Here is a 24250-nt window from a genome sequence, read left to right as displayed (position 1 = left end):
TAAGCCCCAGCTTTTGTGCCCCTGCTGAACTGGGCCTGCTCAAAAAAGGTATAGAAATTCACAAAGAAAACACAATTTGCCAAAAGAAAGCATTTGTTTCCTCGTTTTTGCAGTCTGGCAATACTGGTGTTCAAATAATGCCAACGTGGCCTGAAATAGGACCCCATAGTCAGATCCTTTACACAAGTTAAATAATTGTAGACCAAATAAGGACTCTTTGGATTGGAAATGACAGATGGACAAAGTATTCATGGGTTTCGGGTTCAAATTGTGAGAACTTTAAACCATTCAAATGGTAAAATATTAAGTTTTGAATTGTTAATTTCTTTGGTAAGACTGCTGTTTTTTCACTCTGAAACCCATGTAAAGGTTTGCAACAGGGAACAGACAGTTGAGTGAGCGTAACTTTCTTTAATATTAGGTCTACATATTTGATCTACACCAGATGGAGCATTAGCCATAAATCCCTATGAAGCATCAACAAACCACTCCAGACTCTTTTTCAAGGTAATACATTCTCTTCTCTTCATAACAAGGCCAGTATTTGTTCAGTCGAGTTAACATGTCACAGGGAATAAGCCTCCCCCTCACTGTCCAAAGACCTGCCACATGCATTAGAGCCTCTATTGAGGGAGTGACAGGTTGTCAACTGTCAGTTCTGGAACTAACATATATCCCAAGTGCTCATAGTTCATGTACTTTGTCTTTTAATGGCAATAAATCATTTCCACAAAATGAATATCCTTTATGTGTATCACAATCTACATTTTAATTTTAGATGAAAATATCCTATTAACATTTTTGTAGTGATTCTAAGTCAGGATGAGGGCTGCAACGATGCAGTCACAACATGAAGATGGTGTAAGGAAGGACATCTGGTGTATGCTTGGTGTCTAACTACACAGTCAGAGGTTACAAAAACAAAGAGGTTGGAGTCAGTTCAATAAAAACCCTTTATTATGTGTGATATGTCCCTTTAAAAGATTTTTTATTTAATGTCAGAGTGCCATTTTTCCAACCAAAAAACAATTCCATACTAAACCTCGAAGTGTACATTTCTAAACTGAACAGAACACAAAACTATTTTAATCAGCAGCCTCATCAGAGCTGCAGGCCTGAACTCAGGATGTGACTTTGGAAAAGGTCAAAGTGAAAAAGATTAACAGTGCAGAAGTTTGAAACAACAGGCTGTGGTACATTGTTCCGCCTTACCACAGCACCCTGGGGCACAATCACACTAAAACACACAAGTCTGAAAACAGACAATCCAGATGTCCAATCAAACTGAGGCAGATGAACCATTTCTGAATCTAAGTGCAATGTCTGCAGGAACAGTCGCTGCATCACACTGTGGTGTAAAAGGAGCTGAAGAGCAAACCTCTCGACACGGGTCAGTCTGTGTTTTCCACCATCAAATGAATATGATAATAAGCTCTAGGACGTAAAAAAAAATAAAAATCCTGGATTGTCTAAAGTGAGTTTCCTCCATCTGGGGGGAGCTTAAATAGTGCTGCTGCTTCTCCATATCAAGGCAAGCCCGTTGAGGTGGTTCCCACATTTTGGATTTCTTCTGGGCACTTTAATTTCAACCAGAACAGGGAGTTTGTGGAAGACAACAACATTCAGGAGGAATCCTATCGGTTGACCTGCAAACGCCTTGGATCCCTCCAAGGGAAGGGGGGGTCTCTGTTCGTACTGCAGCCCGTCCAACCCTGATCCAGGACCCAACCCAAGTGCCAGGGAAAACACCAAGAAGATCTCTGAGATGAGGATCAAGTTCACTGTCTATCATCACAAAAATGTCATGTTAGTTTTGGAATTCAGGTCCTTATGGTACTTCAACCTATTTTGATAGAAAGTAGCCCACAAACCTATTTATTGAAGCACTGACCCAAACCAAAAGTAGTTTAAATGCTCTACTTTTGGTATCTGAATCTAATTTGTTCCACTGACTTTTTCCACTGACTTTTATAGGATAGTAGGATTACAACTGACCTTCTGGTGTTTTTGTAATGATAATGAGATTTTGTGCACCCTTTTTACTTATACCTCAAGCAAGATATCTGGGTCGTCGTTGTCCATCTTTGGCAAATAAACTACTTTTCACTTCATGCATTGAATGCTTGAATCTCCAGCACTCCTCGAGAGGATTCAAAATAAAAAAATAAGTGTTTCCGTTTTTAACAAGCAATTAACAGGTCTATGTTTGTAAAGCAACTTCTGGTGATAATTGTTCGTAAAGTAAACTAAGCATGAAGTCGACGGGACCGAAGAGACGTTACAGTCGTCTACAGTCGTTCACTAAGTCCGTGCGTAAGTGCGCACTGCCCTGTCCAGTCCGCACATCTCTGTGCCAGGTCTACTTACATCTAAAATCACCGAGATGCCTCTGCGCGGTTCCGGGGCGAAGAACTGCTCCTGGGCCACGGCCACCTCTTCCCTACTGGCGGCGTACTCCCGGGAGGCGGCGTTCTTGTTGTCGCTCATCTTGGTGACTATCCAGCGGACGAGCCCGTCGATTCCACCGGGCTGAGCGCCGCTGTTTCCGGACTGTGCTGCCGTTGCGGACTCGCTGTCCTGACCGGCTACGGGGTTGGGCTGGTCGCGGCTTTCTTGAGCACGAAGTTTGGGTTGTTCTTTGTTGAGCAGTTTGTGGACACCGTCCCTACAGTAACGCGCTGCCTGCTCACACATCCTTTTGCCGCGGAGCGCTCATGCTGCGCGCTATGGGGGAGAGAGAGAAGCCCCTGCCTCCTCCTTACATCACCGCACCAGCCCCAAAACACACCCACTGCTTTCTTTTCCTCACTATCTGAGACACTGCATTGCTATGGGGATAGATGCTCTAAAATACAAACTTACCGCTAAACTATTACGGAAGCAGCCTACTTTCTAGCGTTTTTATCTTTTTCGCCTGTGGGGGAAGCGCTCAAGACTGTGCTGCTCCCACTACGAGCAGAAGCTCCGTGAAACGGCACGTGGATGTATTAAAGCCCAGGTAAACAGAGCTGTTGACAGTGGGTACAGTGGGTGCAGCAGCGTGCTGGAGGCCCCGTGGGCCCCACAGTGTCAGGAGAACATCAAAGGATTTTGGAGCAAGAGAACTGTCAGTCAAAGTGCTCATTAGAGTGAGATGTAACCTTTTGTAATAAGCCACTCCCGTGCCCTTTCCGCCTCCATGTGTCCAACAGCACAGTGGGTATATGCCCGAATGCACTTACACTGTGAAAAGTAATAACGTTATTAAATGGCAAGAAACAACATTTTAAAAATAACCCGTCTCCTCCAACTGGATCCACGAGCGCAGGTTTTCCTTAAACGACAGTGCTGCCCCCGTGTGGCGGTAGCCCGCCATTGAGTAAGGAAAAAAAAACATTTTTAGGAAAGTTTTGACAACTTAAATGATTGCGTCTCTGTCCCTTATGTCTCTGGACTGTCGGAAAAACACAGAAGAATTTTAGCCAACACAAAATCCAATTTATTTTAAAACACTTTAAGACAAAAACTGGTTCATCCTAAGGACAAGACGCTGACACAAACAGAGCAATGTAGTATATTCTATCCAATGCAGTGAAGTTGTAAAGAGCGTTACATAGGTGGGACTGGTCGGTGTAATCTCTCATTCATCCAGGAGTGTTCCATTGTAGAAATAGATTCAGTTCTAGTCGTCAGGATAAGACGTTTTGACTCTCATACATGAGTAATTCTCAATCTGCTGATCAAGTCTGAGAACTCACATATTTATTCTACTCTGAGTAGGCCCTGTCCACTGGGCAGAACCTCCTGATAATGGCTGTTTACAATTTCACTTGAAACTACTCTTCTTTATCGATTGTAAGCGGCCTGGAGACCCCTCATCACTGAGCACCTGATAAGTATCAGAATGGCCGGTGTATGTAGGGCCTATGTGCCTATGTAATGCTCTTTACTTTAGGTGAAACTAAACAGCCACTTCACAAAAGGCATGCAAAGTCAGGACCACAGAGCACTGTTCATCTTCATCTCAAGGCCACAAACCAGTATTTTGAAGACACTGAGGTAAGATTCTTAGTAGGAGAAGAGATGGTTTGAAAGAGGAGTTGAGGCCATTTTTGTTTAAAAAAAAAAAAAATCCCTGTTTAAACAGGAATGGAGGTTTGATGTTCAGTTTACTGGTCATTGTGTTTTGAAGCCATTCTGATACTAATCAGGTACTCAATGAGGAGGAAGTGACAGTCAGCTTACAATAGGATGATGGGCTGTTAGGATATAAAGAAGAGTAGTTTCAAGTGAAACTGTAAACAGCCAGATTGAAAATGACTCCAGGATTAAAGTCAAAACGTATTGTTTGTCCAGAACGTAGTAAAGCAATCTATATTTATACATCTACAATGTATAAATAAAGTACATATTAGTCTATGAAGAAGGCGTTCTGCATCCTTTCAGGAAGAAGACCCAGCTGTATGGCTTGGTGTGGACCTCTGAGGGCTTACTGGAGATGGTCAGTTTGCCAAACCATGGCCCCGGACCACCTTTTGGAGGAGGGTCAAGGGACACAAGGACATTTGCACTCTTTTTGGTGACTATTACGTCTTGTGCTTTGACTTTAAATGCTGGGTTGTTTACCTAAGAGTCAAAAAATAAGACAGAACATATACATTACTGTGCATAATAAATCATGCAATTAGGCACATGCAGTAACAATTCTACATGAATAACTCAAGAAGACTTTTGTGTGGTTGAACAGAATCATACCTGATAAGAAAATGCAGTGGTTTGCAAAAACACATTTCTGAAGGCTATCGCCAACGGTTTCCCCATACTGATGCTGTATGGCCCTTGTGGTTTGGGGGGCTGACACACTCCATGCAAAGGGAAGGTGTATTCACCTCCAGCAGCAGAGGACAGTGTCAGAAGGGCACTCACTTCTCCCAGCTGGAGAGGCTCAAAACACACCACAACACTGGCCTCCTGGAACCCAGCTACTCCAGTCACACTCTTGTCAATCAGGAAATCTGGGTAATCAGTCTGTAGCAAAGATAATTTCATTTATTAGAAGTCTAGACACATCATGCACACTTCAGGTTTTAAACTTTCCATACCTTGCAAGAGAAATCAGTCTTGGTGCGAGAAAAGTTGGTAAACTTGACATTGACTGAGTGACTGTTACCGAGGGAAGCAGTAAAGTGGACGCTTTTCTCCATGGCTGGAGGCAAAGCTTTAAGAATCAGGTCATAGTAAAAATATCCCAATTCATTACTGCTCAGAGTTAGCCGTGCTGTGGTCTCACCAACTATCAACGGCAGGTACCCAAAGCTCAGTGGGGCCTTGAAAAACACACATGCTTTTATTAACTTTTCAGACAGACAGATCACATATAAGGAACATAATACGTACTTTGGAGTGTCCAGGGACAGTGTGTTGGGGCGGCACACTGATATCAGAGCATTTGCACTCAGTATTGAAACGAACATTTGTGGCAAGAGGGTTCGTTATGTGCACTGTGGCTGAGACCGGCTGGCGGACAGCAGTTTCCAGCTCTAAAGTGGACTGAACCTCATAAGATGTGGCCTTGAAAGTGACGAGGTAAAACAGATATTCCCCAGACGCCTCATTACAAAACGTGACCTGAAGAAAGTGCAATATGACATAATTGGATCACTTATTTTGCAACTTTGAAATTAGAAGTATAAAGTATGAGATCTAACCTTAGTGTTGTATGTACCAGTCTTGTATGTGAAAAAAGACAGATTATAGTCTTGTTTGGTCAAAGCAGGAACATCAATGAACTCCAGACCACTAAAGGAAACTGTAGCATCAAGTTTGTCTGGTCTAACAATCTCCAACAAAACACGGAATCTAAGGTGAAAGGAAAACATGTCTTCATCCGAAAAACATTGCATGACTTCCAAATAGACTTGTATGACTTAAATATGACAACAACAAAATACTCAAAAGTTTGGTCAAATATAGCAAGATCATGTTCAAATTACAACAGACATATTCACTTTTCTCATCAATAGTTTAACGGAGTACGACAAAATGTATATTCCATTCCATTGAAGTCAGTTGTTTTACCGTTGAGGTTTCAGGAGCCAGTTCTCCACAGAGAGGAGCGCTTTGTGATGTGTTTTGGCTTGCAGCTCGTACACGATAGTGTTCTCAGCCTTGGGAGCCTCAGCGGTTCCCTCGAAGGAGTAACACAGGCCTGTCCCATCGGGGAAGGAGAAAAACAGTGATCCCTGGAGAAAAATAAGAATAATTTAGTATTGTATTATACTTACTATACTAATAAGTAGAATTGTGTAAGTAGTATACCAGGTGCTTGTTCCTCTCAGAAGTCATAGTAAAAGGGCAGTATTTGATTTCAAACATCTTATTCTGAAAAGGTTCAAGGATTATGGCAGGTGCACCTGTCCACTGCTCCCCTTCAATCACAGGTCTGATGGTGCAGCTCTGGTTTGTAGGGTTCACCACAGACAGGCTCTGGGTGTGAGAGTTACGCACTGGGCAAACAAAATTCATCACCTGCAAGTCAAGTAATTATTTAACATAAAGTATCATTCTCTGAATGTCAAATTGATGCAAAGAGATTTATTGAAATTGGAAATTCGTAATTAGTTTGAGTTGATATTGACTCTAAGTGAATTTACCTCTTTGACAGGGGCCATGACACATGAGCCAGTAACAGTAAGGGTTAAGGGTGAGCTGCAACCTTCCAAAATACAAGGCAGATTCTCAAATCTACTTTCATTGCTGAGCTGCACTGGGGCAAAGACCACTTCAAAGGGAACCTCCATCCCTGGATCAATGAAGCCTTTGGTTGGTGAAATGCATAATGAAGAGGGGAACTTCTCAGTTTTCCAACAAAACCTTGTGAGAAGGTAGAAGAAAACATGAAGTTAAAAATAGCGACATAACAATAAAAAGAGACTAGAGGAAGAGACAATGTTTAATACTTATAGAGTCACATGTCTTTGACCCCACTTAGAACCAGTGAGGACCAAAAATGCTAAATTGTCACTTACTTCCCACCAATATCACCAGTGTTAATCATGACAATCTTTCGGCTGGTTTGACCATGTTGGACAACAGCTCCAAATGCAAGGTGGATCTGATCCAAGTGAACATCTATGCCCTGTTTGTTTGAAACAAGCACATATTATTTCACAGTATAAAATATCTAACATCTCTTTTTTACAAACACTGTAGGCTACCTGGCAGGACCCTCTAATGGACAGCAGGGGGTGTAATAAGCCTAGTGTTTCAGCCTGCAGCTCCACAGTAAACTTTGGTACATGTTGTCGGGGATAGAACTGGATTTCTGCAGTGCATGATTCACCGGCTTTTAGGTTTAGCTGTCTAGTTGGTGACACTGATAGATCCTAAACACATTGAGGACAACAAAAAGGTTTAAGTGCTGCTGTTTTATGCTCTGTTAGTGAACTTAGTACCTTTGGGTCCAGAGGAGTGTTAGAGTTGAGGAGAAGAGAAAAACAGAGTCTGACAGTGCTGTGGTTGACCAAAACAATGCGTTTTATCGATTTTGTTCCAGGTTTCAGGGATCCAAAGTTGATTCTTTTATGTTTTTGATCCTCTACTTCCAGCTACGTAAATACACAAACAGCACTATGATGAGCCTTTGAGGTACATGATAAAGCATATGAAAGATCCACAATCAGTCGACTCTTCTCTGCAGGTTTGCACATGAGTTCAAGATGTAGCAGGATGTTGATCTGATTTCACCTTGATATACTTTTGAATAATGTACTGCATCCACATCAACTACTTTAGCTTTACTTCTTCCTCACCTTCAGCTCTATGCCCTGTCCCAGAATCTCCACTTGTCTGGTGACACAGCTGTTAAGAATAAAGTTCAGCTTCTCCTGGTAGCTGTGTGTCTCTTGAGGAGAAAATGTGATGGGAATTTTCAAGTCAGCCCCTGAAGCCAGAATGCTGGGTTGGAAGCCAATCTCCAGATAAGAAGTGTTTTCAAAAAGGCATTGGATGCTGTGAACACGTAATACAATAATGTTAAAATGTCATGCAAAAGAATCTATAACATATTTATGGTACAAGGACCTACCTGATGTCCCGTTTGTCTTTATTTCTGATAACTAGTGTCTGTGTGGGTGAGAGCATCCCTGAACTGTGAACAAAGCACTTTCCAAAATTATGTTTGGTGAAAGAAAATTCAAGGCATGGCGCAGTTCCTTTGCCTTTTACATCTAAAGTAAAAGTTGCTCCATCCTTCACCTGTCAGGATTCATGGATATAATATTATTTTTCATTGTGAATCTTGAACAATTGCAAATGTAAAACAGTTTAAAAGTTTTACGGGCAAGTCTGGATACATAGGGCTTACCTTGATACTCAGTCTAATATCTTGAAGGTTACAAACACTCAGAGGACAAAAGGAAAGGGATAATTGGAGCTGCTTCCCGACCTCCACAGTCGCATGCTTTGGCTTAGCTTTTAAGTGTTGCACCAGGTTTCTGGGGCCTGCGACGTTAAAGGTGATGTTCAGCTCACATCTTGCAAGGTTGGAAATCAAGAACCGGAAAGAAGATTGCTCTGAAATCCCCACCTGAATTGATAAACAAAGAAATAGTAAGCAGAAACTTTACACCTAAACTTATTTTGCAAGTGATGCAAGACCCTTGATGCTGACCCTTTCGAAGTCAATGCTGTCGATGTGGTTAGGTCTCAGTTCTCTCAAACCACCACATGGCTTTTCAACTTCAACCAGTGTGCCCAAGGAAACACAGTCAGCTTTAACAGTTAGGGCAAGTGGCTCAAGCCTTCTTTTCACCTTCAGAAATACCCTGAAGCTAAAATATCCTTGGCGATTGGGTGCAAAGGATATGGCTAGAGAACACCTAGAGCATAACAAAGGTAATGTCACATTTAATATCGTGCAAAACTGACATAAAAACATGTAATAATAATAATGAGGTGTAACATCGTATATGTAAAGAGCTTATATGTCGTGTTTTGGGAAAATGTAAATGTTACCTTCCTTTTGGTCCTAGTGAGCTACTCATGGGCTGAATGATGAGACTGGAGAGCTGATCTTCAGACAGAAGAGATGACTGCAGCACTGAGAAGTGAAAAGGCTCCTCCTCTGTGTTTACTAAATTCACTGTTTGTTCTGCCTTATTTCCTGTGCGTGCAAGACATTAATATTAAAATTAGATATGTACATATTATGTTTATGGAACCAATACCTTGATCTGCATTTGCAACTAAAAAATACATACCAACAAGCAAATCTCCAAAGTTAATCAGAGCTTTATCAAGATAGATATGTGGTTCTCTTGTTGTTCCCACAAACAGAAAAGGAACAGACACTGACAGCGTGTCAATCACAAAGCTCCATGATGATTCCACTATATCCATCTGCTCAGATACATACTCCAAGTGAACCTGCAAAGACACCGTTATCAAAGAAATATATTTACATGTTAAGTGTTCAATAGACAGCAGTTTCATTGTAACCTCTGCTTTCTCCTTGGGCTGAAGAAAACCACTCTGAGTGAGGCATCGGAACGAGCTCCCAGTTGAATCCTCACATCTCCACTTAAATGAGTAGGGTTTGTTTGTAGGATTTAACACAAAGAAACGTCTGCAAAAAAGGAGTACTTTTTACATATATATATAATATAAACCCTTTTTACACTGTTTTCTTTGAAGCTTTTGTTCCTCCTTACCTTGTAGATAATGCAGATAATCCAACAGCAATGAATTCAACAACTCTTGTCTTAGGTTCTAAGGGACTTCTAAACTCAGGATTATGACTTCCACTGATGTAGTTTGAGTCTTCAAAGTCGAAATGGCAACTGGGCATTATACTGCCACCAGACACTGAGACAGAGGGAGACTGATCTTTTGCCTGCAAGTTAGGGATACTGAAGAAAAGACACACAAAACATCCAAAATAAACATCCAAAATACAGCCTGTTGCTTGAAAGTTAAATACAAAATAACATCTACTAGAGATTATTTTTATTATTTTTATTATAACTGTTGAACTATGGCGATCAGCCTGTTTTTACCATGCTCATACTTAAATGTTAACGTTTACCTGCAGATAAGGATGCCCTCAAATTGGGATACTTCCAAGGGAGAAAAGTGCACTTTAAACTCTTGTGTGGCTCTTGGCTTAATAGTCCCTATACAGGGCTCAACAGTGAAGGGGACTAGCTCTGGGTTGATGCTCAAAAGGGACACCACACTCTCAGTTCCACTGGAAGGACGAGTCACAGCATTTGAGGACCCAAAGCTTGGGAGAGAGGTGAGATTCTCATCTATGATGCAACACAAGCACATAGCATTAACACCTTTAGATCCAAACTAAATAAATGTAAACTTGAAATAGACATTATTATGTCACTGAACCTGTTTGGCCATGATCTATTTGAACTTTCCATGAAAACGCCAGCCCCACCTGCCCCTCATTAGATATCTGCAGTCTGTCAAAACGTTGAATTTTAATTATTGGGGTTATTTCAGCAAAATTAAACATTTAGTAACAAGTCTAACTTACTTTTGAAGCCTGGTTTGATAAAGCATAGTGTCTTTGAAGTTTATAGTGTGAGTGCCAGTGTCTTTGCCGATTATAGGGTCTTTGACGTTTATAGGGTGAGTGCTGCAACTAAACTTGGCATAGTCACAAACTGCATTGATGCGCAATTCAAGGCTCAAATTCCAGCCTTCCACCACAGAGCAGCTGGGCTCAGAATCTGTCTTTATAACCTGCATAAAAATAAAAAGTATAATATAGTAGTCAATTGTAGCAAATTTGAATATGTAAGAGCAGAAAACACACCTTTTTTTTGGCAGGTTGTGGTGGTGCAGATGGTGCATTTTGCTGGTCGTCCCAGTCCAACACCTGCTCCAGAGGCTCCTTGAACACCACCTGAGTCACTTTACATTTCAGTGACTTACTGCTCAAACTGATGGGCTGGGTGGAGTGGAATGAGACAACCACCTCTTTAGAGCATCCAGCATGAAGATGGCCCACCTGAATAAAGCACAGTTGTCTTCTGAATCTATGCTAAGTTATAAATATAATATTTGAAACACTTGTATCAATTTACCTGTGGTAAAAAGCGGACTTGGGGTCCAGCAGGGGGCCATTCAAACCTCAGCACTTTGTCTTTGCTGTGGTTGACCATTGTAAAGCTTTCTTGGTACGTCACATCGACATGGCAGTCACCAAAGTCCATAACTTCGTAATTTCCTATTAGCCAATATTTCCAAGCAATATTAATTGAATGTTCAAGAGGAATTGTTCTAAATTATATAGTTTTAATGTACTGACCATCCACAATTTCATCAGTTTCAAGTAATTGCCGTTTAATGTTCTCCAGCGAGACAATTTCTTCGCAGGCCTCACCCGTAACCAATATTGTGATGTTGTTGTATTCGCTGTCTTCTAAATACACCTTTGTATTACATTTTTGGGCCTTTTTGGAACAAAAGCTGACTTCAAACTCAACCGTCTCCCTAACATTTAGTTGGGTGATGGCTCTATACAAGGACTGAATCTGAATTTCTAAAAAAAAAAAAAAAAAAGGCAACACATTGTCAAATATTTAATTCTAATAAAATGCGACAGACCAGTTTTATACAGTATGATACAGTATGAAAATGCACAAATACCTGGGTCAGAGCTGCTCTCAAGTATTACGGTGCTAATGGAGCTGCAGTTGTTGCCTTTGGCTGCATTGAGGGTAAACACTCCATCTTTGTCAGGCATGTCAATCCGAACCTAAATTACATCCATAACACAGTAAAATATACTATATCTTTCACGACAGGAACAGCTACATATTTAAGATAGACTCTTACTTGAGCTGGGTCATTTCCATCATTTAACAGTACAATTGATTGTGTTTTTCTTTGTCCAATCAAAGAACGTCTAAACTGCAGCAGTGAGTCACCAGTACTGTTCTTAAGGGCAGGATGAATCACACACACACTTGGCATAGCCCCTTCACCAATTACATTAAACTCCAGCATCTTGCCTTTATTTGTGTGTGTTGTTCTAAATTAAGAAGGTATAAATGTTGATGAGTAAAATTGTTCTGTATATGACAAAATACAAATCAACAACTCAAAATACCTGTTGGCTCCATCTATTGAGGCCTCAAACACCCCATGGTAAATTGTCATTTCGAGCGGAGTGAAGGTGACCTCAATAAACCTGTGTGACTGGCCAGGTATAGAGAGAGATGTAGGAGACAAATAAAATATGTCCTCATGAAGTGGTGTCTGTTGAAGGATAAAATAATCTGATTCATCTTATTTTATTTATAATGGTCAAATAGTCTCAAGGAAAAAGTTACCTTCCCCATCTTTGAACCAATAGATAAGTTGAGATGGCAAGGTATTTTGGTGTTGTTTGTAAGTTTGAAGCGTGCTTTCACAGTTTGTCCCACTAGGACTTTGTTGAAAATGAACATGTTTTCTTCTGTGACATAAATGCTCTTAGCATTGACAAATGGCTCAGAAGATAGCTGATTGCTGTTGCGACACAAAAAGTGCTCTTCAAAGATGGAGCTCGGGTCGGACACAATGCCTGAAAAAGTGATGCAGCAAAACGCCGGGTTACAGGTAATTGTGCAGTCAACAGTCAAAAGAAACAAATACATTGTTATCTATGGAAGTGTTTATATGTGTTATATAGTGTTTTTTGTGGTATGGATCCCACTGGTGGTCTTTGTGCTTCTTCAGGTTGTACCAAAATTTCCGCACTATAGAGTGGAGTATGACCTGGCAGAGTGGATCCTGGACTACCTCACGGACCGACCCCAGTTTGTGAGAGCCCGGGACTGTGTCTGACACTCGGACCTGCAGTGTGGGGGCGCCCCAGGGCACTGTCCTTGCGCCCTTTCTCTTCACCCTTTACACAGCAGACCTCAGACACGACACGGGCAGCTGTGTCCTGCAGAAGTTCTGATGACTCTGCCATCATCGGACTCATCACGGACGACGATGATGCGGAGTACAGAGGACTGGCGCAGGACTTTGTGGACTGGTGTCAGCGGAACCACCTCCTCATCAACGCGGGGAAGACCAAGGAGATGGTGGTGGACTTCCGCAGACGCCACTCCACTGCCCCCTCACCAGTGAACATCCAGGGACGGGACATTGAGAGAGTGGACTCATACAAGTACCTGGGTGTTCATCTGAACCACAAACTGGACTGGACTCATAACACAGACGCACTGTACAGGAAGAGCCAGAGTCGGCTCTACCTCCTGAGGAGACTCAGGTCTTTTGGAGTGACAGGGCCACTCCTGAAGACCTTCTACGACTCTGTGGTGGCATCAGCTCCTGTACAGTGTGGCCTGCTGGAGCAGCAGCATCACAGAGAGGGAGAGGAGGAAGCTGGACAAAGTCATCAAGAAGTCCAGCTCCGTCCTGGGCTGTGCTCTGGACTCGGTGCAGGAGGTGGGGGACAGAAGGGTCCTGGCTAGATTCACATCTATGCTGGACCATGAATGTCGCCCCCTGCAGGACACTCTGTCCGCTCTGGAGAGCAGCTTCAGTGAGAGACTGATCCACCCTCGCTGTGTGAAGGAAAGGTTTTGCAGGTCTTTCCTTCCTGCTGCTGTCAGACTCTACAACAAACACTGCTTGCCCTGAACATGTGCAATACTGATGTAACCATGTGCAATACCATCACATTCATGTGCAATACTGAATCAACCATGTGCAACACCTGTAAATAAGAGTGTTCTATTTTGTTTTTTATACGGTTTACTTACCTGCTAATAGTATTACCTAGTCTTGAGCTAGCTATTTTTACTTTATTTTATTTTATTCTATTATCATTTATTTTATTATTATTATTATCTGATTTTTATCTTTATTTTTTATTTTTATTATCTATTTTATTTTATTTCCCCCCCTCCATTCCCTATTAAGATAGGAGAGGAGTTTTGTTAATAAGTTTTTTTGTTTTTGTTCATAAGAGTTCTATTAAGAGTGTGTTTTGAAACTTCCTATAATCTGTCCTTTCCTCCTGTTCTACTGCGTTGTAACAACGAAATTTCCCCTTGTGTGGATATTAAAGGATTATCTTATTTTACTATAGGGCGCACTGGATTACAAGGTGCAGTGTCAATGAATGGTCTATTTTTCATATATAAGGTGCACCAGACTATAAGGCGCATTAAGCTAAACAGAACGTGTACCACAAAAAATCGCTTTGAGGTCAGTAAGCACAACCAGAATTAAATAAAAATATATAAGGCAGTCTTGTTTTTTGAGAAAATTAAAGGCTCTTAAGTGTGCCTTAAAATGCGGAAATTACGGTACTTAAAATAGTTAAATTCTGTTTGGACTTGACTTTTGTCCTAACAAATGTAGTTTGTATGTGCACTTGTTTTGGTGTTGTTCTCTTTAGACATGATTTGGTGCCAGTTTAGGTGAGTTAATTAAGATGATACTACTAGATAGAAAGCCAAATGTTTTCTCAAGTGTTATTTTGCTTGTGAGGTTTGAGAATCAATGCACTTGGGTATACTTGGTACCTATCTTGTAGACTTCAGCCAGTAGCCTGTATGGTATTCCATCGGGGTGGTCCGAGGGATCACGGTCACATATGTCTATGATTAAACCCTGGTCCCAACGTCCCAGCTGATCTCCACTACATTCAACATTGATCATCTGCTGAGACCCAGGCAACACCACTGCGGTGCAGGGGTACACAGAGAGCACCCCCATTGTCAGCCGTGTCTAAGTACAACAAATGTTCTGATGAGCATCAATGTTAACAATAACAGTAAGTGGATTTACAGTGAGGGCCTACCTGTGCTGTGTTCATGTCTTTTTGCATATTCTCAGGTTTCACTTTGACACCAGGAACACTGAGTCTGCTTGAGGAGCCCAGGTGTGTTAAACACAAAACATAATACAATTTATAAGACACAAATGTAATATAGAGTAATCTCCAAATAAAAAAATCAAATGTGAAGATCTTTGATACAAATCTGTTATTGCATCTATCAAGCAGCTGTATTTACCCTGATCTCTCTGGCTGGATTGAATAGCGTGTCTCGAACACTCCAGTGTTTTCAATAATAAAGGACATGGTTTTCTTGCCTCCAAACACCAGGGGGCCAAAGTTAATGTCACAGGCCGGAGTGATTCTGTACCTAGAAGTACAAATTCAACAGTTCAATATAAACTACAACTTATTGTTTGTGAGATATAAAACTGACGCATCAAACCTCGAGAAGACTGCTTGAATTGAAACATTAGTTCCTAAAGTGGAGATTATTTCGCCTCCTGCTCCAATATTGGGATCAATAATCTGTAGAAAAAGCATACACGATTCTTAGCACTTGTAAAACCCTCTTTATTGATGATAAGGAGAGTAAGCACTGACCTGACAACAAAGTATTTTTTGCTCTCTGATGCAGACTTCAGTCTGTGGCTTGCAGATTATCTGGACAAGTACTGGCTTGTCATGATATATTCTACCGAATAAAGGTGAAATTCTGAAAAGGGAATCTAGATCTGGTTGATTTGGGTGTGTCTTCTCTAGTGTAAACCTTGTAAAAACATTCGGGACACACATTTTCAGGTTACAATCACAACATTTTAGTGCATAACACATCGTACTAACATCACACAGAAAGCCTTACTTGAAATCTATTTCATATTTTCCATGGTTGCGTATCTTGAGTGATGTCTTGACTTCGCCCAAAACTTTAAAGGTTCCAAAATCCAAACAACCTGACAATGACAAAGTGAAGGGAAAATAATGTATCGAGTCTGTGAATGTTGATCAAGCCATTGTCATGCATTTATCTAAATATGACATATGTCATATTTATCATTTGGGACAATATATTTTTACAGTGTACTTTCTCATTATCTGGTACAAACATTCTTAAATCATGCCATTACATCGGACTCAACAGCTATATAAACACAGTTAAACAGTGAGAGGACGGACTCAGGTCCAAATATAATACAAAATGCTACTGTTTTCCCTGTATGCACCAAATAAAGACCCTGAGAACAATCCTTGCCTCTCGCAGTCTATTATAGACTAAACTTCAAAAAGTCTTGTCTTTGCGTTTGTATAATAATGAAGCAGAGTGGCAGTGGTATAGTTTATGTTAAAATTTCATGACATACATATTAGGGATAATGTATAAATTCTAAATTTATACACAAAAGGTTGTGTACGGTTGTGTTCTTACCCGGTTCTATCTTTATTGACGCATCATAGGCCTCAGCTGAGACTGAAATATTCTCAGTTTGAACAATACCCACAATTTTCTCCACATCTGAAACCTAAATTCATGTAAACAATGAGCCAGTACTTCAAGTTAGTATAGTGATCATTTGTTAGTAACTCAACTAGTGGCGCAAGTCTCACCTCTATGCGAATGGTCTTCTTAATGTGTAATGGTTTTTTGGCTTTAAAGTACAAAGTTAAAGGACAAGTTGAATGAGGCGGAACAATGCCCTGATCTTGAGGCACACTGAAAAAATCCCCCAGCTCATCAATCCCCTGCAGCCTCCAGGACACAGGGAGAGCTGTCTTATTGTGCAGGTTCACAGTGCGACTGACACACCTAAGAAAGCAAGGACAAAATAATTTTGTACTCACCGATGATTTCACAATATACTATTATAGTATTTATTAACATTTATACCAGTGTATTATAGATTTGTCAAAGGACAGGCTTCTGGTATCAAGCTCCAACTCTGGCCGAACTCCCCAGCACGAAACATCGATAAGCAAAGGTTTACGATTATCTTTAATACGGCACACAATACTATCCTTTATTTGTCCCAGTTTAGTTGGATAGGCCCATATCATTAACTCCTAAGCAACAAAACAAACACATTAAGCACATATTCAAGATATCAATTAGATTGTACACTGGCTAATTATTTAATTGCTAAATAAACAATCTATTATCTATCTATATTATTATGATACCTGCTTCTCATCTGGTTTCAGAGTCATATCTGGAGGCTCGAGCAGATATGTTGTGGCCTGGATGTCATTTTGGAAGCTAAAGTTAATTTCAGCCTCTATTCCTGATGTGTTGTGGATGACAAGCCTTTCTATATTATCTGGGTACTTGCTTTCTTTGTATCTACAAAACAAAAACATACAGTGGAAATATTGGACAGGTTTGACTATATCAAATAAAGCCATTCAATTTTTACCCGTCTCTTGTTTTGCCGCAGAGCAAGGGTCCAAACTCAAAATACCCAGGATTAATAATATATGTTTTGAGGAGGTCGACTTCTACATGTGGTGCCTTCTTACTGTATGAAAAAAGAGTCCTGGGAAAAATGGAAAACAATTATAGTAATTCATATTATTTACTATATTATACAATTTGAATATTTTTCATCTTCAAGAATCTGGACTGACATGTAGTCTTTGCTGATGGAGGGATATGCACAAGTTCCTTTACAAATAAGCTGCCATTGTATCTGAGTACCAGCCATTTCAAAGTTAAATTTCTGCTCAAAAACCCCTGGGACTTCTGAGAAGAACCAGATCCTCAAGGTGACTTCTCCATTAGCAGGTGCAATCCAGCGGAAATTAGTCAATCTGGACATAACAACAATTGCAAAACAGAGTAAGCCAACATACAATTAGATTATCCCAAATTTAATAAGAGTAAGTTCACTATTTCTTTGCCTCTGGTTGCGTTTAGGCTGGTATTCAATGGGCAATGAAGACAGAGACGTATGTGAAGTGTTGCGAGATGACTCTGTGAGTTTTGTTTTGTCCAAGGGTCTTCTTTTGCCTTTCTGCGTTTCTTTGACCTTTCTGTCTTTTTCCTTTGGTGGCTGGGTCTCCTTGATAGTACTCTTGCCCGGCCCTTTAGTATGTGCCTTAAGCTTTACACATGGAAAGAACACACATGATTATCGGTATGTTATAATATGATAACCTTTGACAAAATATTACCTTTACTGATCGGATTGGTGAATCCTCTTCTTCCTCTCGCTCATCACTTTGCTCATTTTGCTCAGCGGGATCAAGGAATGTGAAGCACTCACTGCTTAACTGACACAAAGTTCTGTTTTTTGGAAATGGAACCAAAGAAAATGTAGCAGGAAGGGGAATAGGTGGACCACTTGGCCCTAACCCCAGTGCATCCAAAACCTGAAAAGAAAATAGACAACATAAATACAATTTTCAAAGTAATATTATGTAATTCTCAAACATCAGAATACCTCTTCTAGCAAAGGCAGTGGGTTTCTGAGGAGCAGATCTAACACACGGCAGTCTTTTTCCATCAGATTTAAAACAAGGTGTGGGATCACATGTGCTGGATTTAACTGCTCTTCAATAGGTTCAGTTGGACTGGGTTTTGGACCTCTGGATTTCTTGGTTTTGCCTTTTCCAACTGGGGTCTGAGTTAACATAGATATTGTTCAGTTGTTATTCTGATATGATGCAGTATTGATTATATGGAGTTTTCAAAAACTTGTAAATTACTGTTTTTTCAGGTGTGATCTCTTCTGGCACCTCTTCCACAGGCAATGGCACCAGCAGGACACCCTGGACACGGTCCCAGTGATGCAGAATGTGCTCCACCTGCACTTGACTTTGCTTAAATGCAAGGAACTCAGTCTGTAACTCATTCACTGGGGTCTAAAGAAATTAATAGTTATCAGAAAAGTTTGTTTACATATTCATGGTTTAAAAGTTCACAATTCAAAACTGAATATTATATATTTTGATTGATCAAAAGTCATCAAACTATCTTCCATAACAGGACAAATCATGATAATATTCCTTCCACATATAAAGTTAGCTTAAACCTTATGTCTGTCCAGCTTTTCAGTGTTCGTGGGAGTTTCTGTTGCCAATGCCTTTGCTTCTTCTGTTTGATGATTCTGGTCATGAATCAGCACTACATGAAAACAACAAATCATTGAATGCTTATGATTAAAAACAAAGTGATGCCCTAATATGTATATTATAATCATAGGTAAACTTACAATTTGTAGGGCTTTCTTTCTTTACGTCTCTGGATTCACCCAGTGTCTCTCTAGAGTTCTGACGTGACATCTTTCGAGTACATTTTTCATTGGACTGCAAGTTAATATATATATAATATATATATATTATCAAATATTATCCAAAATGTATACGGGTAGTAATGAATGCTTAGACATACAGTTTTTACATCCAGGAACTTCTTTTTCGGGGGCTCCTTCTGGTTATCCTTCTTTGAGCCCGTTTTATTACTTTTCTTCTGCTCCTCCTCTTTGAGTCGTTTCAATTCCTCCTGCTGCAGCTCTTGCTCTTTGACTAGTCTCATTTGGTCTTTTTTCAGCTTCTGTCTGTGTTGCTCAATAATACGTTTCTTCTCCTCGGGCAATGCGTCATATTCATCCTCATCCAACTCCAGCAGCCACTGCTTTTCATTTTCAGCCATCTCCAGCAGCCGGGCTTCTGACAGACCATAAAGTAGTGGCAAAATGTCAACGTCTGTGATAGGCTAATAAAAGTTTGCTTAAAAGTAATACGGTCAAGTTTACCTTCAGCATTTTTTTGTGCTTTCTTTCTGTTCTGCAGTGCAGAATAGGAATCAAACATGTTCACAACATAGATGCGTTTCCTGTTGTTAAAGGCTTTGAGGACCACTTGCAGCGTGTGTGCAACTGATGCAGTAAAAACAGACTTCAGTCCATTGACCACCATGCCACGATGACAGTCACTTGACTAGTGATACGGCAATTATGGAAAGAAAATATATAGTTGACTAGGAATTCACACAAGCAAATTAATGTATTGTGAGTACTGGATATATAAAATTAGTCTAGAGTAAATCAAAAATTAATTTCATGTTACAGTACAAAATTGAAATGGATTTATTTTTTAAACCTACTTGAAATCGTTCCGTTAAAATATCAAATAGCACATGTTCAGGCAGAAGAGTTTTGAGTGATGCCATGTCTCCTCCCTAAAACATGTTTTAATATTGTTTAAAATACATCAAATCATTAGCCATCAGTTTGATTAGAAATCATACCAAGAATAGAGTGCTCTGAGTGATTTCAGTGTCAGTTGGTTCTCCATTGTAAGAACTATCCAGGACTTCAGGCACTTCCAAAGAGGCAAGTAAAGCTATGATAATTATAACATTTTTAAATGAAGGGAACTTAGTCACTGACATAAATCTTGTAATTGACTTACATGTGTCCTCCACACTTTTTGAATACTCTGCAGCAGCCTGTTCATAGAGCTGTCTGGCAGTCATGGCTGCAGGAGAAGTCCCATTTAGCAGCGCCTCAGTCACCACAGCATCAATATTTAGTAACGCCCCGCCATAGTACTGGGCCAGAGACTCTGCTGTGCTACTTATACCTGTGCAAGAAGCATATTGGTAAACAACATTTCTACCATTGAAATAAATGAATGTATGTATTACTTTATATTTAAACATTAAAACAGGTTCACATAGTACTATCTCACTTGTATTTGGGGCTCCATACACAATAATGGCGATGCCCCTGCGGTTGAGTGCAGCCAGACTGTCTGGAGACAGGTCTACACCCATGTGGCGGGCATTGGCTCTGAAGACTGGGTCCAAGTTCAGTTGACCTAGTTCTTTACCTAAGCCCTCTCTGTTCTTTTCTGAAAGCACTGTAGGAGCAGAAGTAGACTCAGAGTGAAGAATATGTACAGTGCATATACAATAGGAAATGATAAGGCACTTTCGCATATTGAACTTACAGAATTCTGCTTTCTCCAGAGCTGTAGGAGGTCTTTTTTTTTCAAAGTTATGTGTTTGCCCGATCTGTGCGTCACATTCTGTGTCATTGTCTGCTAGAAGAGAAAGGTTTCTGTCATTTTCTTTTACAAGTGTAATTGGTAAATTTGCATTTCCCAATAATACCATTGTCTGTTGTGTTAGAAAAGTTGTGCTGGTAAAAGTCCAGCAGTTCTTGAGGAAGTCCTTCTCCAGGGATCCTTGGAGGAAGTAGCAGTCTGTTGTTCTCATCATAACCCTGCATCGAACGCAGTATCTACACAAAAGAGTAAATAGTAAATAACTTTCCCATATTGCAAAATTATTTGGATAATACACATCAAGGAGAAAGAGTAGCACACACCAAAACATATTTCTTGAGGTACAGAGGCAAAACACTCAAAAATTCAAACACGGCGTCACATTCTTAGGTTGTAGATATCAAAAAATGTATTTTGTATGTTTGTTTTACTACAGCCTGAGAGTTCAATACTGTGTTTGAAATTTTAAATAATATATATCATGAAAATGAACATGCAGTTTTACAAAACACATACCTTTTCTTCTTCAAGATATTGTTTGTCAAGCTCCAGGCAGTAAAACTCAATGGGAAAGGAGCATGGATTTTTGACCTTCACCTCAGCCTCCACCTCCGGCCTAAAAGGTAGACAGGGTCCGAGCTGCAGAACTTGTGGGCTGAAGTCCAGTTTTGGCTCCTCTCCCGTACCTTGTGCTGTAATCAACAATTTCTGGTGGCTTTCAGCCACACTGACCACAAGGTTTTTGCTGTAAAACTCCTGCACAAAGAGATTCAGTGAACATATATTTAAACATATTCAGTATTTTGGTGCATGTTATTGCATGTGGTATTCCCTACCTCTTCTAATGGAGTGAACTTGACCTGAACATTGACCCTCTCACCTGGAGACAGCACACCAGAGTTGGGTACCATCTCAAACACCACTGGAGGAGGTTGTTGCTTTCGTTTGTAGAAAGGAAGAAACTTATCTACCTAAAACAAAGGAAAGAGGGTGAAATTCAGGGCTTGGATTTAATATTTCTAATAAGGTCATACCTTTTTAAAAATCGCACCGACCTTGAAAGGACTATTTATGCTTTTATCAGCTCAAGAATAGACTATTGCAATGCATTTTATGTCGGTGTCTCCCAGTCTGCCCTCAGCCACCTTCAACTTGTACAGAACCCTGTGGCGCATTTTCTAACCAACATACCCAGACGTCAGCACATTACCCCAGTTCTTTTTGCTCTCCATTGGCTTCCCGTTTCTTTTAGAATTGATTTTAAAATTGTACTTTTGGTTTTCAGAGCTCTAAATGGCCTGGCACCTCCTTATCTGGTCAAGCTTCTGTCTGCTCGTAACCCAAGCATAGCTCTAAGGTCAACAAATCAGCTTCTGCTAGACGTCCCCAGAGCCAGACTCAAGCACTGGGAGGATCAAGCCTTCTCTAAAATCTGTGATGGTGCCCCCCGACATGCGCACCATCACAGATTTTTAGCTTTTTAAATCTAGGCTAAAAACAACTTTATTCAGACTGACTTTTAACACCAGTGTTAAAAGCCAGTCTGAATAAAGTGTCATTACATTACAGATAATGTAATGATTCTTTATTTTGTAGTTTGTTTTTATTTAGTTTTGTTTTATATTGCCTTGAATTTATTGTGAAGCACTTTAGTTTTTTGGTTTTTGTAAAGGGCTCCATAAATAAAGGTTGATTGATACCTTCTTCAACTTCACCTCCTCAGCTATGCTCCATTGGCAGGTCACAGACTCAGGATTGAAGAGCTGCACTGCCTTCATCTAAAAGGAAAGGTTATCACTTACCACATTTGTGTCATAACAGAAGTCTATATTGAACTTGTGGATGGATGCTGTTAATGGCCAGGCGGATAAAATATGTATAAAAGGTTTATTTAGAATTCAAGAGCATTTTTCCCACAAAGTCTGAATGTTTTTGTTTTGTTTTTTCTTTGCATTATCAGCTGTAAAATCTTACCTGGCACATACCGCACGGGATTGTGTCAAACTCCAGTTTCTCTGTAGAAACTGTGATGGTTGGCTTGGTTACCACTGCACATAGATGCACCTGGACAGTGGGACCACCCTTGACCTTGAAAGCCACATGCAATCGGAGAGGTATAGGTGAACTGTACTATGCTTGTAAATGATCGTGATGATTACAACAGTTTTTCTGTACCTGTATTGGCAGTACAACACACACACTACCCAGGGGAAGTTTAGCTCCTTGAGGGTCAAACATTACAATAAAGACATGTGTCTCTCCACAGGGCAGGTTCTTGACTTTTTCAAACTCAATATCAAAACCTTTAACACAACGGATTACGGAACAAAAATGAATTATCCAGTACATGGTTGTTGTTTTAACTGTATTATACAACCGTAACATGGCTCACCTGTTCCAGCCAGCACCTTGTGATTAGCAGTTAGTGAGACAGTCACTGATCCATTGTTGGTGATATGCACAGTTTGGCTGATTTTTCTGCCAAGGATTACTGACCCTAAATCTAAAATATACTCTGGGAGCAGACACCTGGAAATTCAGAAAAGTGAGGGAAATTCTGTTTTGTTAAAATATTAGATACAAGATGAAGCCCCGTACTACCATGTGGGATCAAACATGACGCAAAAGAGCTTTTTGTTTCTGATGAAAAATTTATGAAACATAGGTTTTGAGAATTTTTATAACCCCCCCACACACACATATCATGATTGACTTATTTCACATTACAAGCACAACCAAGTTCATATCTCTAGAGGGAGATTAAGGACATTTAAGCCATTGAAAAGAATCAGCCTGACAAGAGTCTGAACCAGGACCATGTCTGAGGGGTCTTAGACAGACCAGGACAAAATAGAATCATCTGCTCCCTGTTACGGTCTATGAAAAGGTACCAGGGCTACCTCACATATGTTGACCAGTGACACTAAAGGAGGGGTCAAATGCAGAGAACACATTTCTCAATGGGGACAATAAAGTGTTCCTTAATTATTATTTATCTATTTAAGATTTTTTTGGCCATAGACTGGACAGGGCAGCATGAAGTGGGAATGAGACTGGCAAATGACATGCAGCAAATTGTCGGGAACTTCACTTGAACTCACAATGCTGCGGTATAAGTGCTATTCACTCAACCACGAGTTTTCTTTAACTTTAACCATAAATCTGTTTTACACTGATTCTGCACCTGTTATTGGTCACAAGTCAAAGCTAAAACTATAGTCCTTACTTCACTTGGTATGAGCATAATTTCATTGGATTCAATAGCATTTTTATTTTTTGGTGATTGTGGTCGCAGTCCCTTTTAACCATAAAATGTTACACACAAAACCCTAACTTCAGTCCAAACGTCTTCAGGATGCAGTGGTTGATTTGCTTTCTTTGAACTAATGTGCCATTTTTAATAAAGAAAACACAACATTATGGGTGGAAACTTTTAGTATAGTAAAGTTAAACAGTATGAGGGTTGATATT

General features: G+C 40.3%; 2 protein-coding genes across 3 annotated transcripts in view; both read right to left on the bottom strand.

Annotated features, from left to right (window-relative positions):
* The window catches only part of necab2 (N-terminal EF-hand calcium binding protein 2), a 115711-nt gene extending 112940 nt beyond the window's left edge, over positions 1-2771 (bottom strand). The window contains exon 1 of one of the 2 annotated variants that reach the window (XM_072435151.1): positions 2368-2771. In XM_072435151.1, the coding sequence (XP_072291252.1) occupies positions 2368-2694 (327 nt within the window). In that variant the 5' untranslated portion in view covers positions 2695-2771. The remainder of the gene's footprint in view (positions 1-2367) is intronic. The other variant, XM_072435150.1, reaches the window with a different exon arrangement.
* A 1624-nt stretch (positions 2772-4395) lies between these two features.
* Positions 4396-24250, bottom strand: part of LOC140348484 (hydrocephalus-inducing protein homolog) — a 47251-nt gene continuing 27396 nt past the window's right edge. The window contains exons 29-86 of the mRNA XM_072434420.1: positions 23172-23308; positions 22955-23082; positions 22754-22867; positions 22480-22557; positions 21616-21750; positions 21296-21535; positions 20886-21015; positions 20723-20812; positions 20462-20632; positions 20183-20353; positions 20019-20113; positions 19875-19949; positions 19525-19708; positions 18802-18893; positions 18476-18631; positions 18211-18390; positions 17942-18139; positions 17669-17871; positions 17396-17578; positions 17185-17304; positions 16952-17111; positions 16662-16834; positions 16382-16580; positions 16189-16296; positions 15222-15304; positions 15015-15146; positions 14801-14939; positions 14523-14727; positions 12347-12562; positions 12107-12284; positions 11833-12028; positions 11644-11752; positions 11303-11536; positions 11079-11221; positions 10808-11002; positions 10635-10734; positions 10526-10586; positions 10378-10451; positions 10064-10286; positions 9690-9887; positions 9478-9604; positions 9240-9405; positions 8995-9142; positions 8651-8858; positions 8345-8566; positions 8066-8235; positions 7791-7989; positions 7434-7586; positions 7197-7364; positions 7008-7117; positions 6633-6852; positions 6298-6507; positions 6058-6221; positions 5688-5838; positions 5377-5607; positions 5082-5306; positions 4735-5007; positions 4396-4605 (exon numbers count right to left, since the gene is read on the bottom strand). Of these exons, the coding sequence (XP_072290521.1) occupies positions 4396-4605; positions 4735-5007; positions 5082-5306; positions 5377-5607; positions 5688-5838; positions 6058-6221; positions 6298-6507; positions 6633-6852; positions 7008-7117; positions 7197-7364; positions 7434-7586; positions 7791-7989; positions 8066-8235; positions 8345-8566; positions 8651-8858; positions 8995-9142; positions 9240-9405; positions 9478-9604; positions 9690-9887; positions 10064-10286; positions 10378-10451; positions 10526-10586; positions 10635-10734; positions 10808-11002; positions 11079-11221; positions 11303-11536; positions 11644-11752; positions 11833-12028; positions 12107-12284; positions 12347-12562; positions 14523-14727; positions 14801-14939; positions 15015-15146; positions 15222-15304; positions 16189-16296; positions 16382-16580; positions 16662-16834; positions 16952-17111; positions 17185-17304; positions 17396-17578; positions 17669-17871; positions 17942-18139; positions 18211-18390; positions 18476-18631; positions 18802-18893; positions 19525-19708; positions 19875-19949; positions 20019-20113; positions 20183-20353; positions 20462-20632; positions 20723-20812; positions 20886-21015; positions 21296-21535; positions 21616-21750; positions 22480-22557; positions 22754-22867; positions 22955-23082; positions 23172-23308 (9361 nt within the window). The remainder of the gene's footprint in view (positions 4606-4734; positions 5008-5081; positions 5307-5376; positions 5608-5687; positions 5839-6057; positions 6222-6297; positions 6508-6632; positions 6853-7007; positions 7118-7196; positions 7365-7433; positions 7587-7790; positions 7990-8065; positions 8236-8344; positions 8567-8650; positions 8859-8994; positions 9143-9239; positions 9406-9477; positions 9605-9689; positions 9888-10063; positions 10287-10377; positions 10452-10525; positions 10587-10634; positions 10735-10807; positions 11003-11078; positions 11222-11302; positions 11537-11643; positions 11753-11832; positions 12029-12106; positions 12285-12346; positions 12563-14522; positions 14728-14800; positions 14940-15014; positions 15147-15221; positions 15305-16188; positions 16297-16381; positions 16581-16661; positions 16835-16951; positions 17112-17184; positions 17305-17395; positions 17579-17668; positions 17872-17941; positions 18140-18210; positions 18391-18475; positions 18632-18801; positions 18894-19524; positions 19709-19874; positions 19950-20018; positions 20114-20182; positions 20354-20461; positions 20633-20722; positions 20813-20885; positions 21016-21295; positions 21536-21615; positions 21751-22479; positions 22558-22753; positions 22868-22954; positions 23083-23171; positions 23309-24250) is intronic.

The sequence above is a fragment of the Eucyclogobius newberryi genome, unplaced genomic scaffold (assembly GCF_026437365.1).
Source record: "Eucyclogobius newberryi isolate DKJ021-1_F unplaced genomic scaffold, fEucNew1.0.hap1 SCAF_7, whole genome shotgun sequence".
Lineage (NCBI taxonomy): Eukaryota > Metazoa > Chordata > Actinopteri > Gobiiformes > Gobiidae > Eucyclogobius > Eucyclogobius newberryi.
The sequence above is the reverse complement of the archived record's forward strand: the minus strand, read 5'-3'. Positions and strand labels throughout refer to the sequence as shown.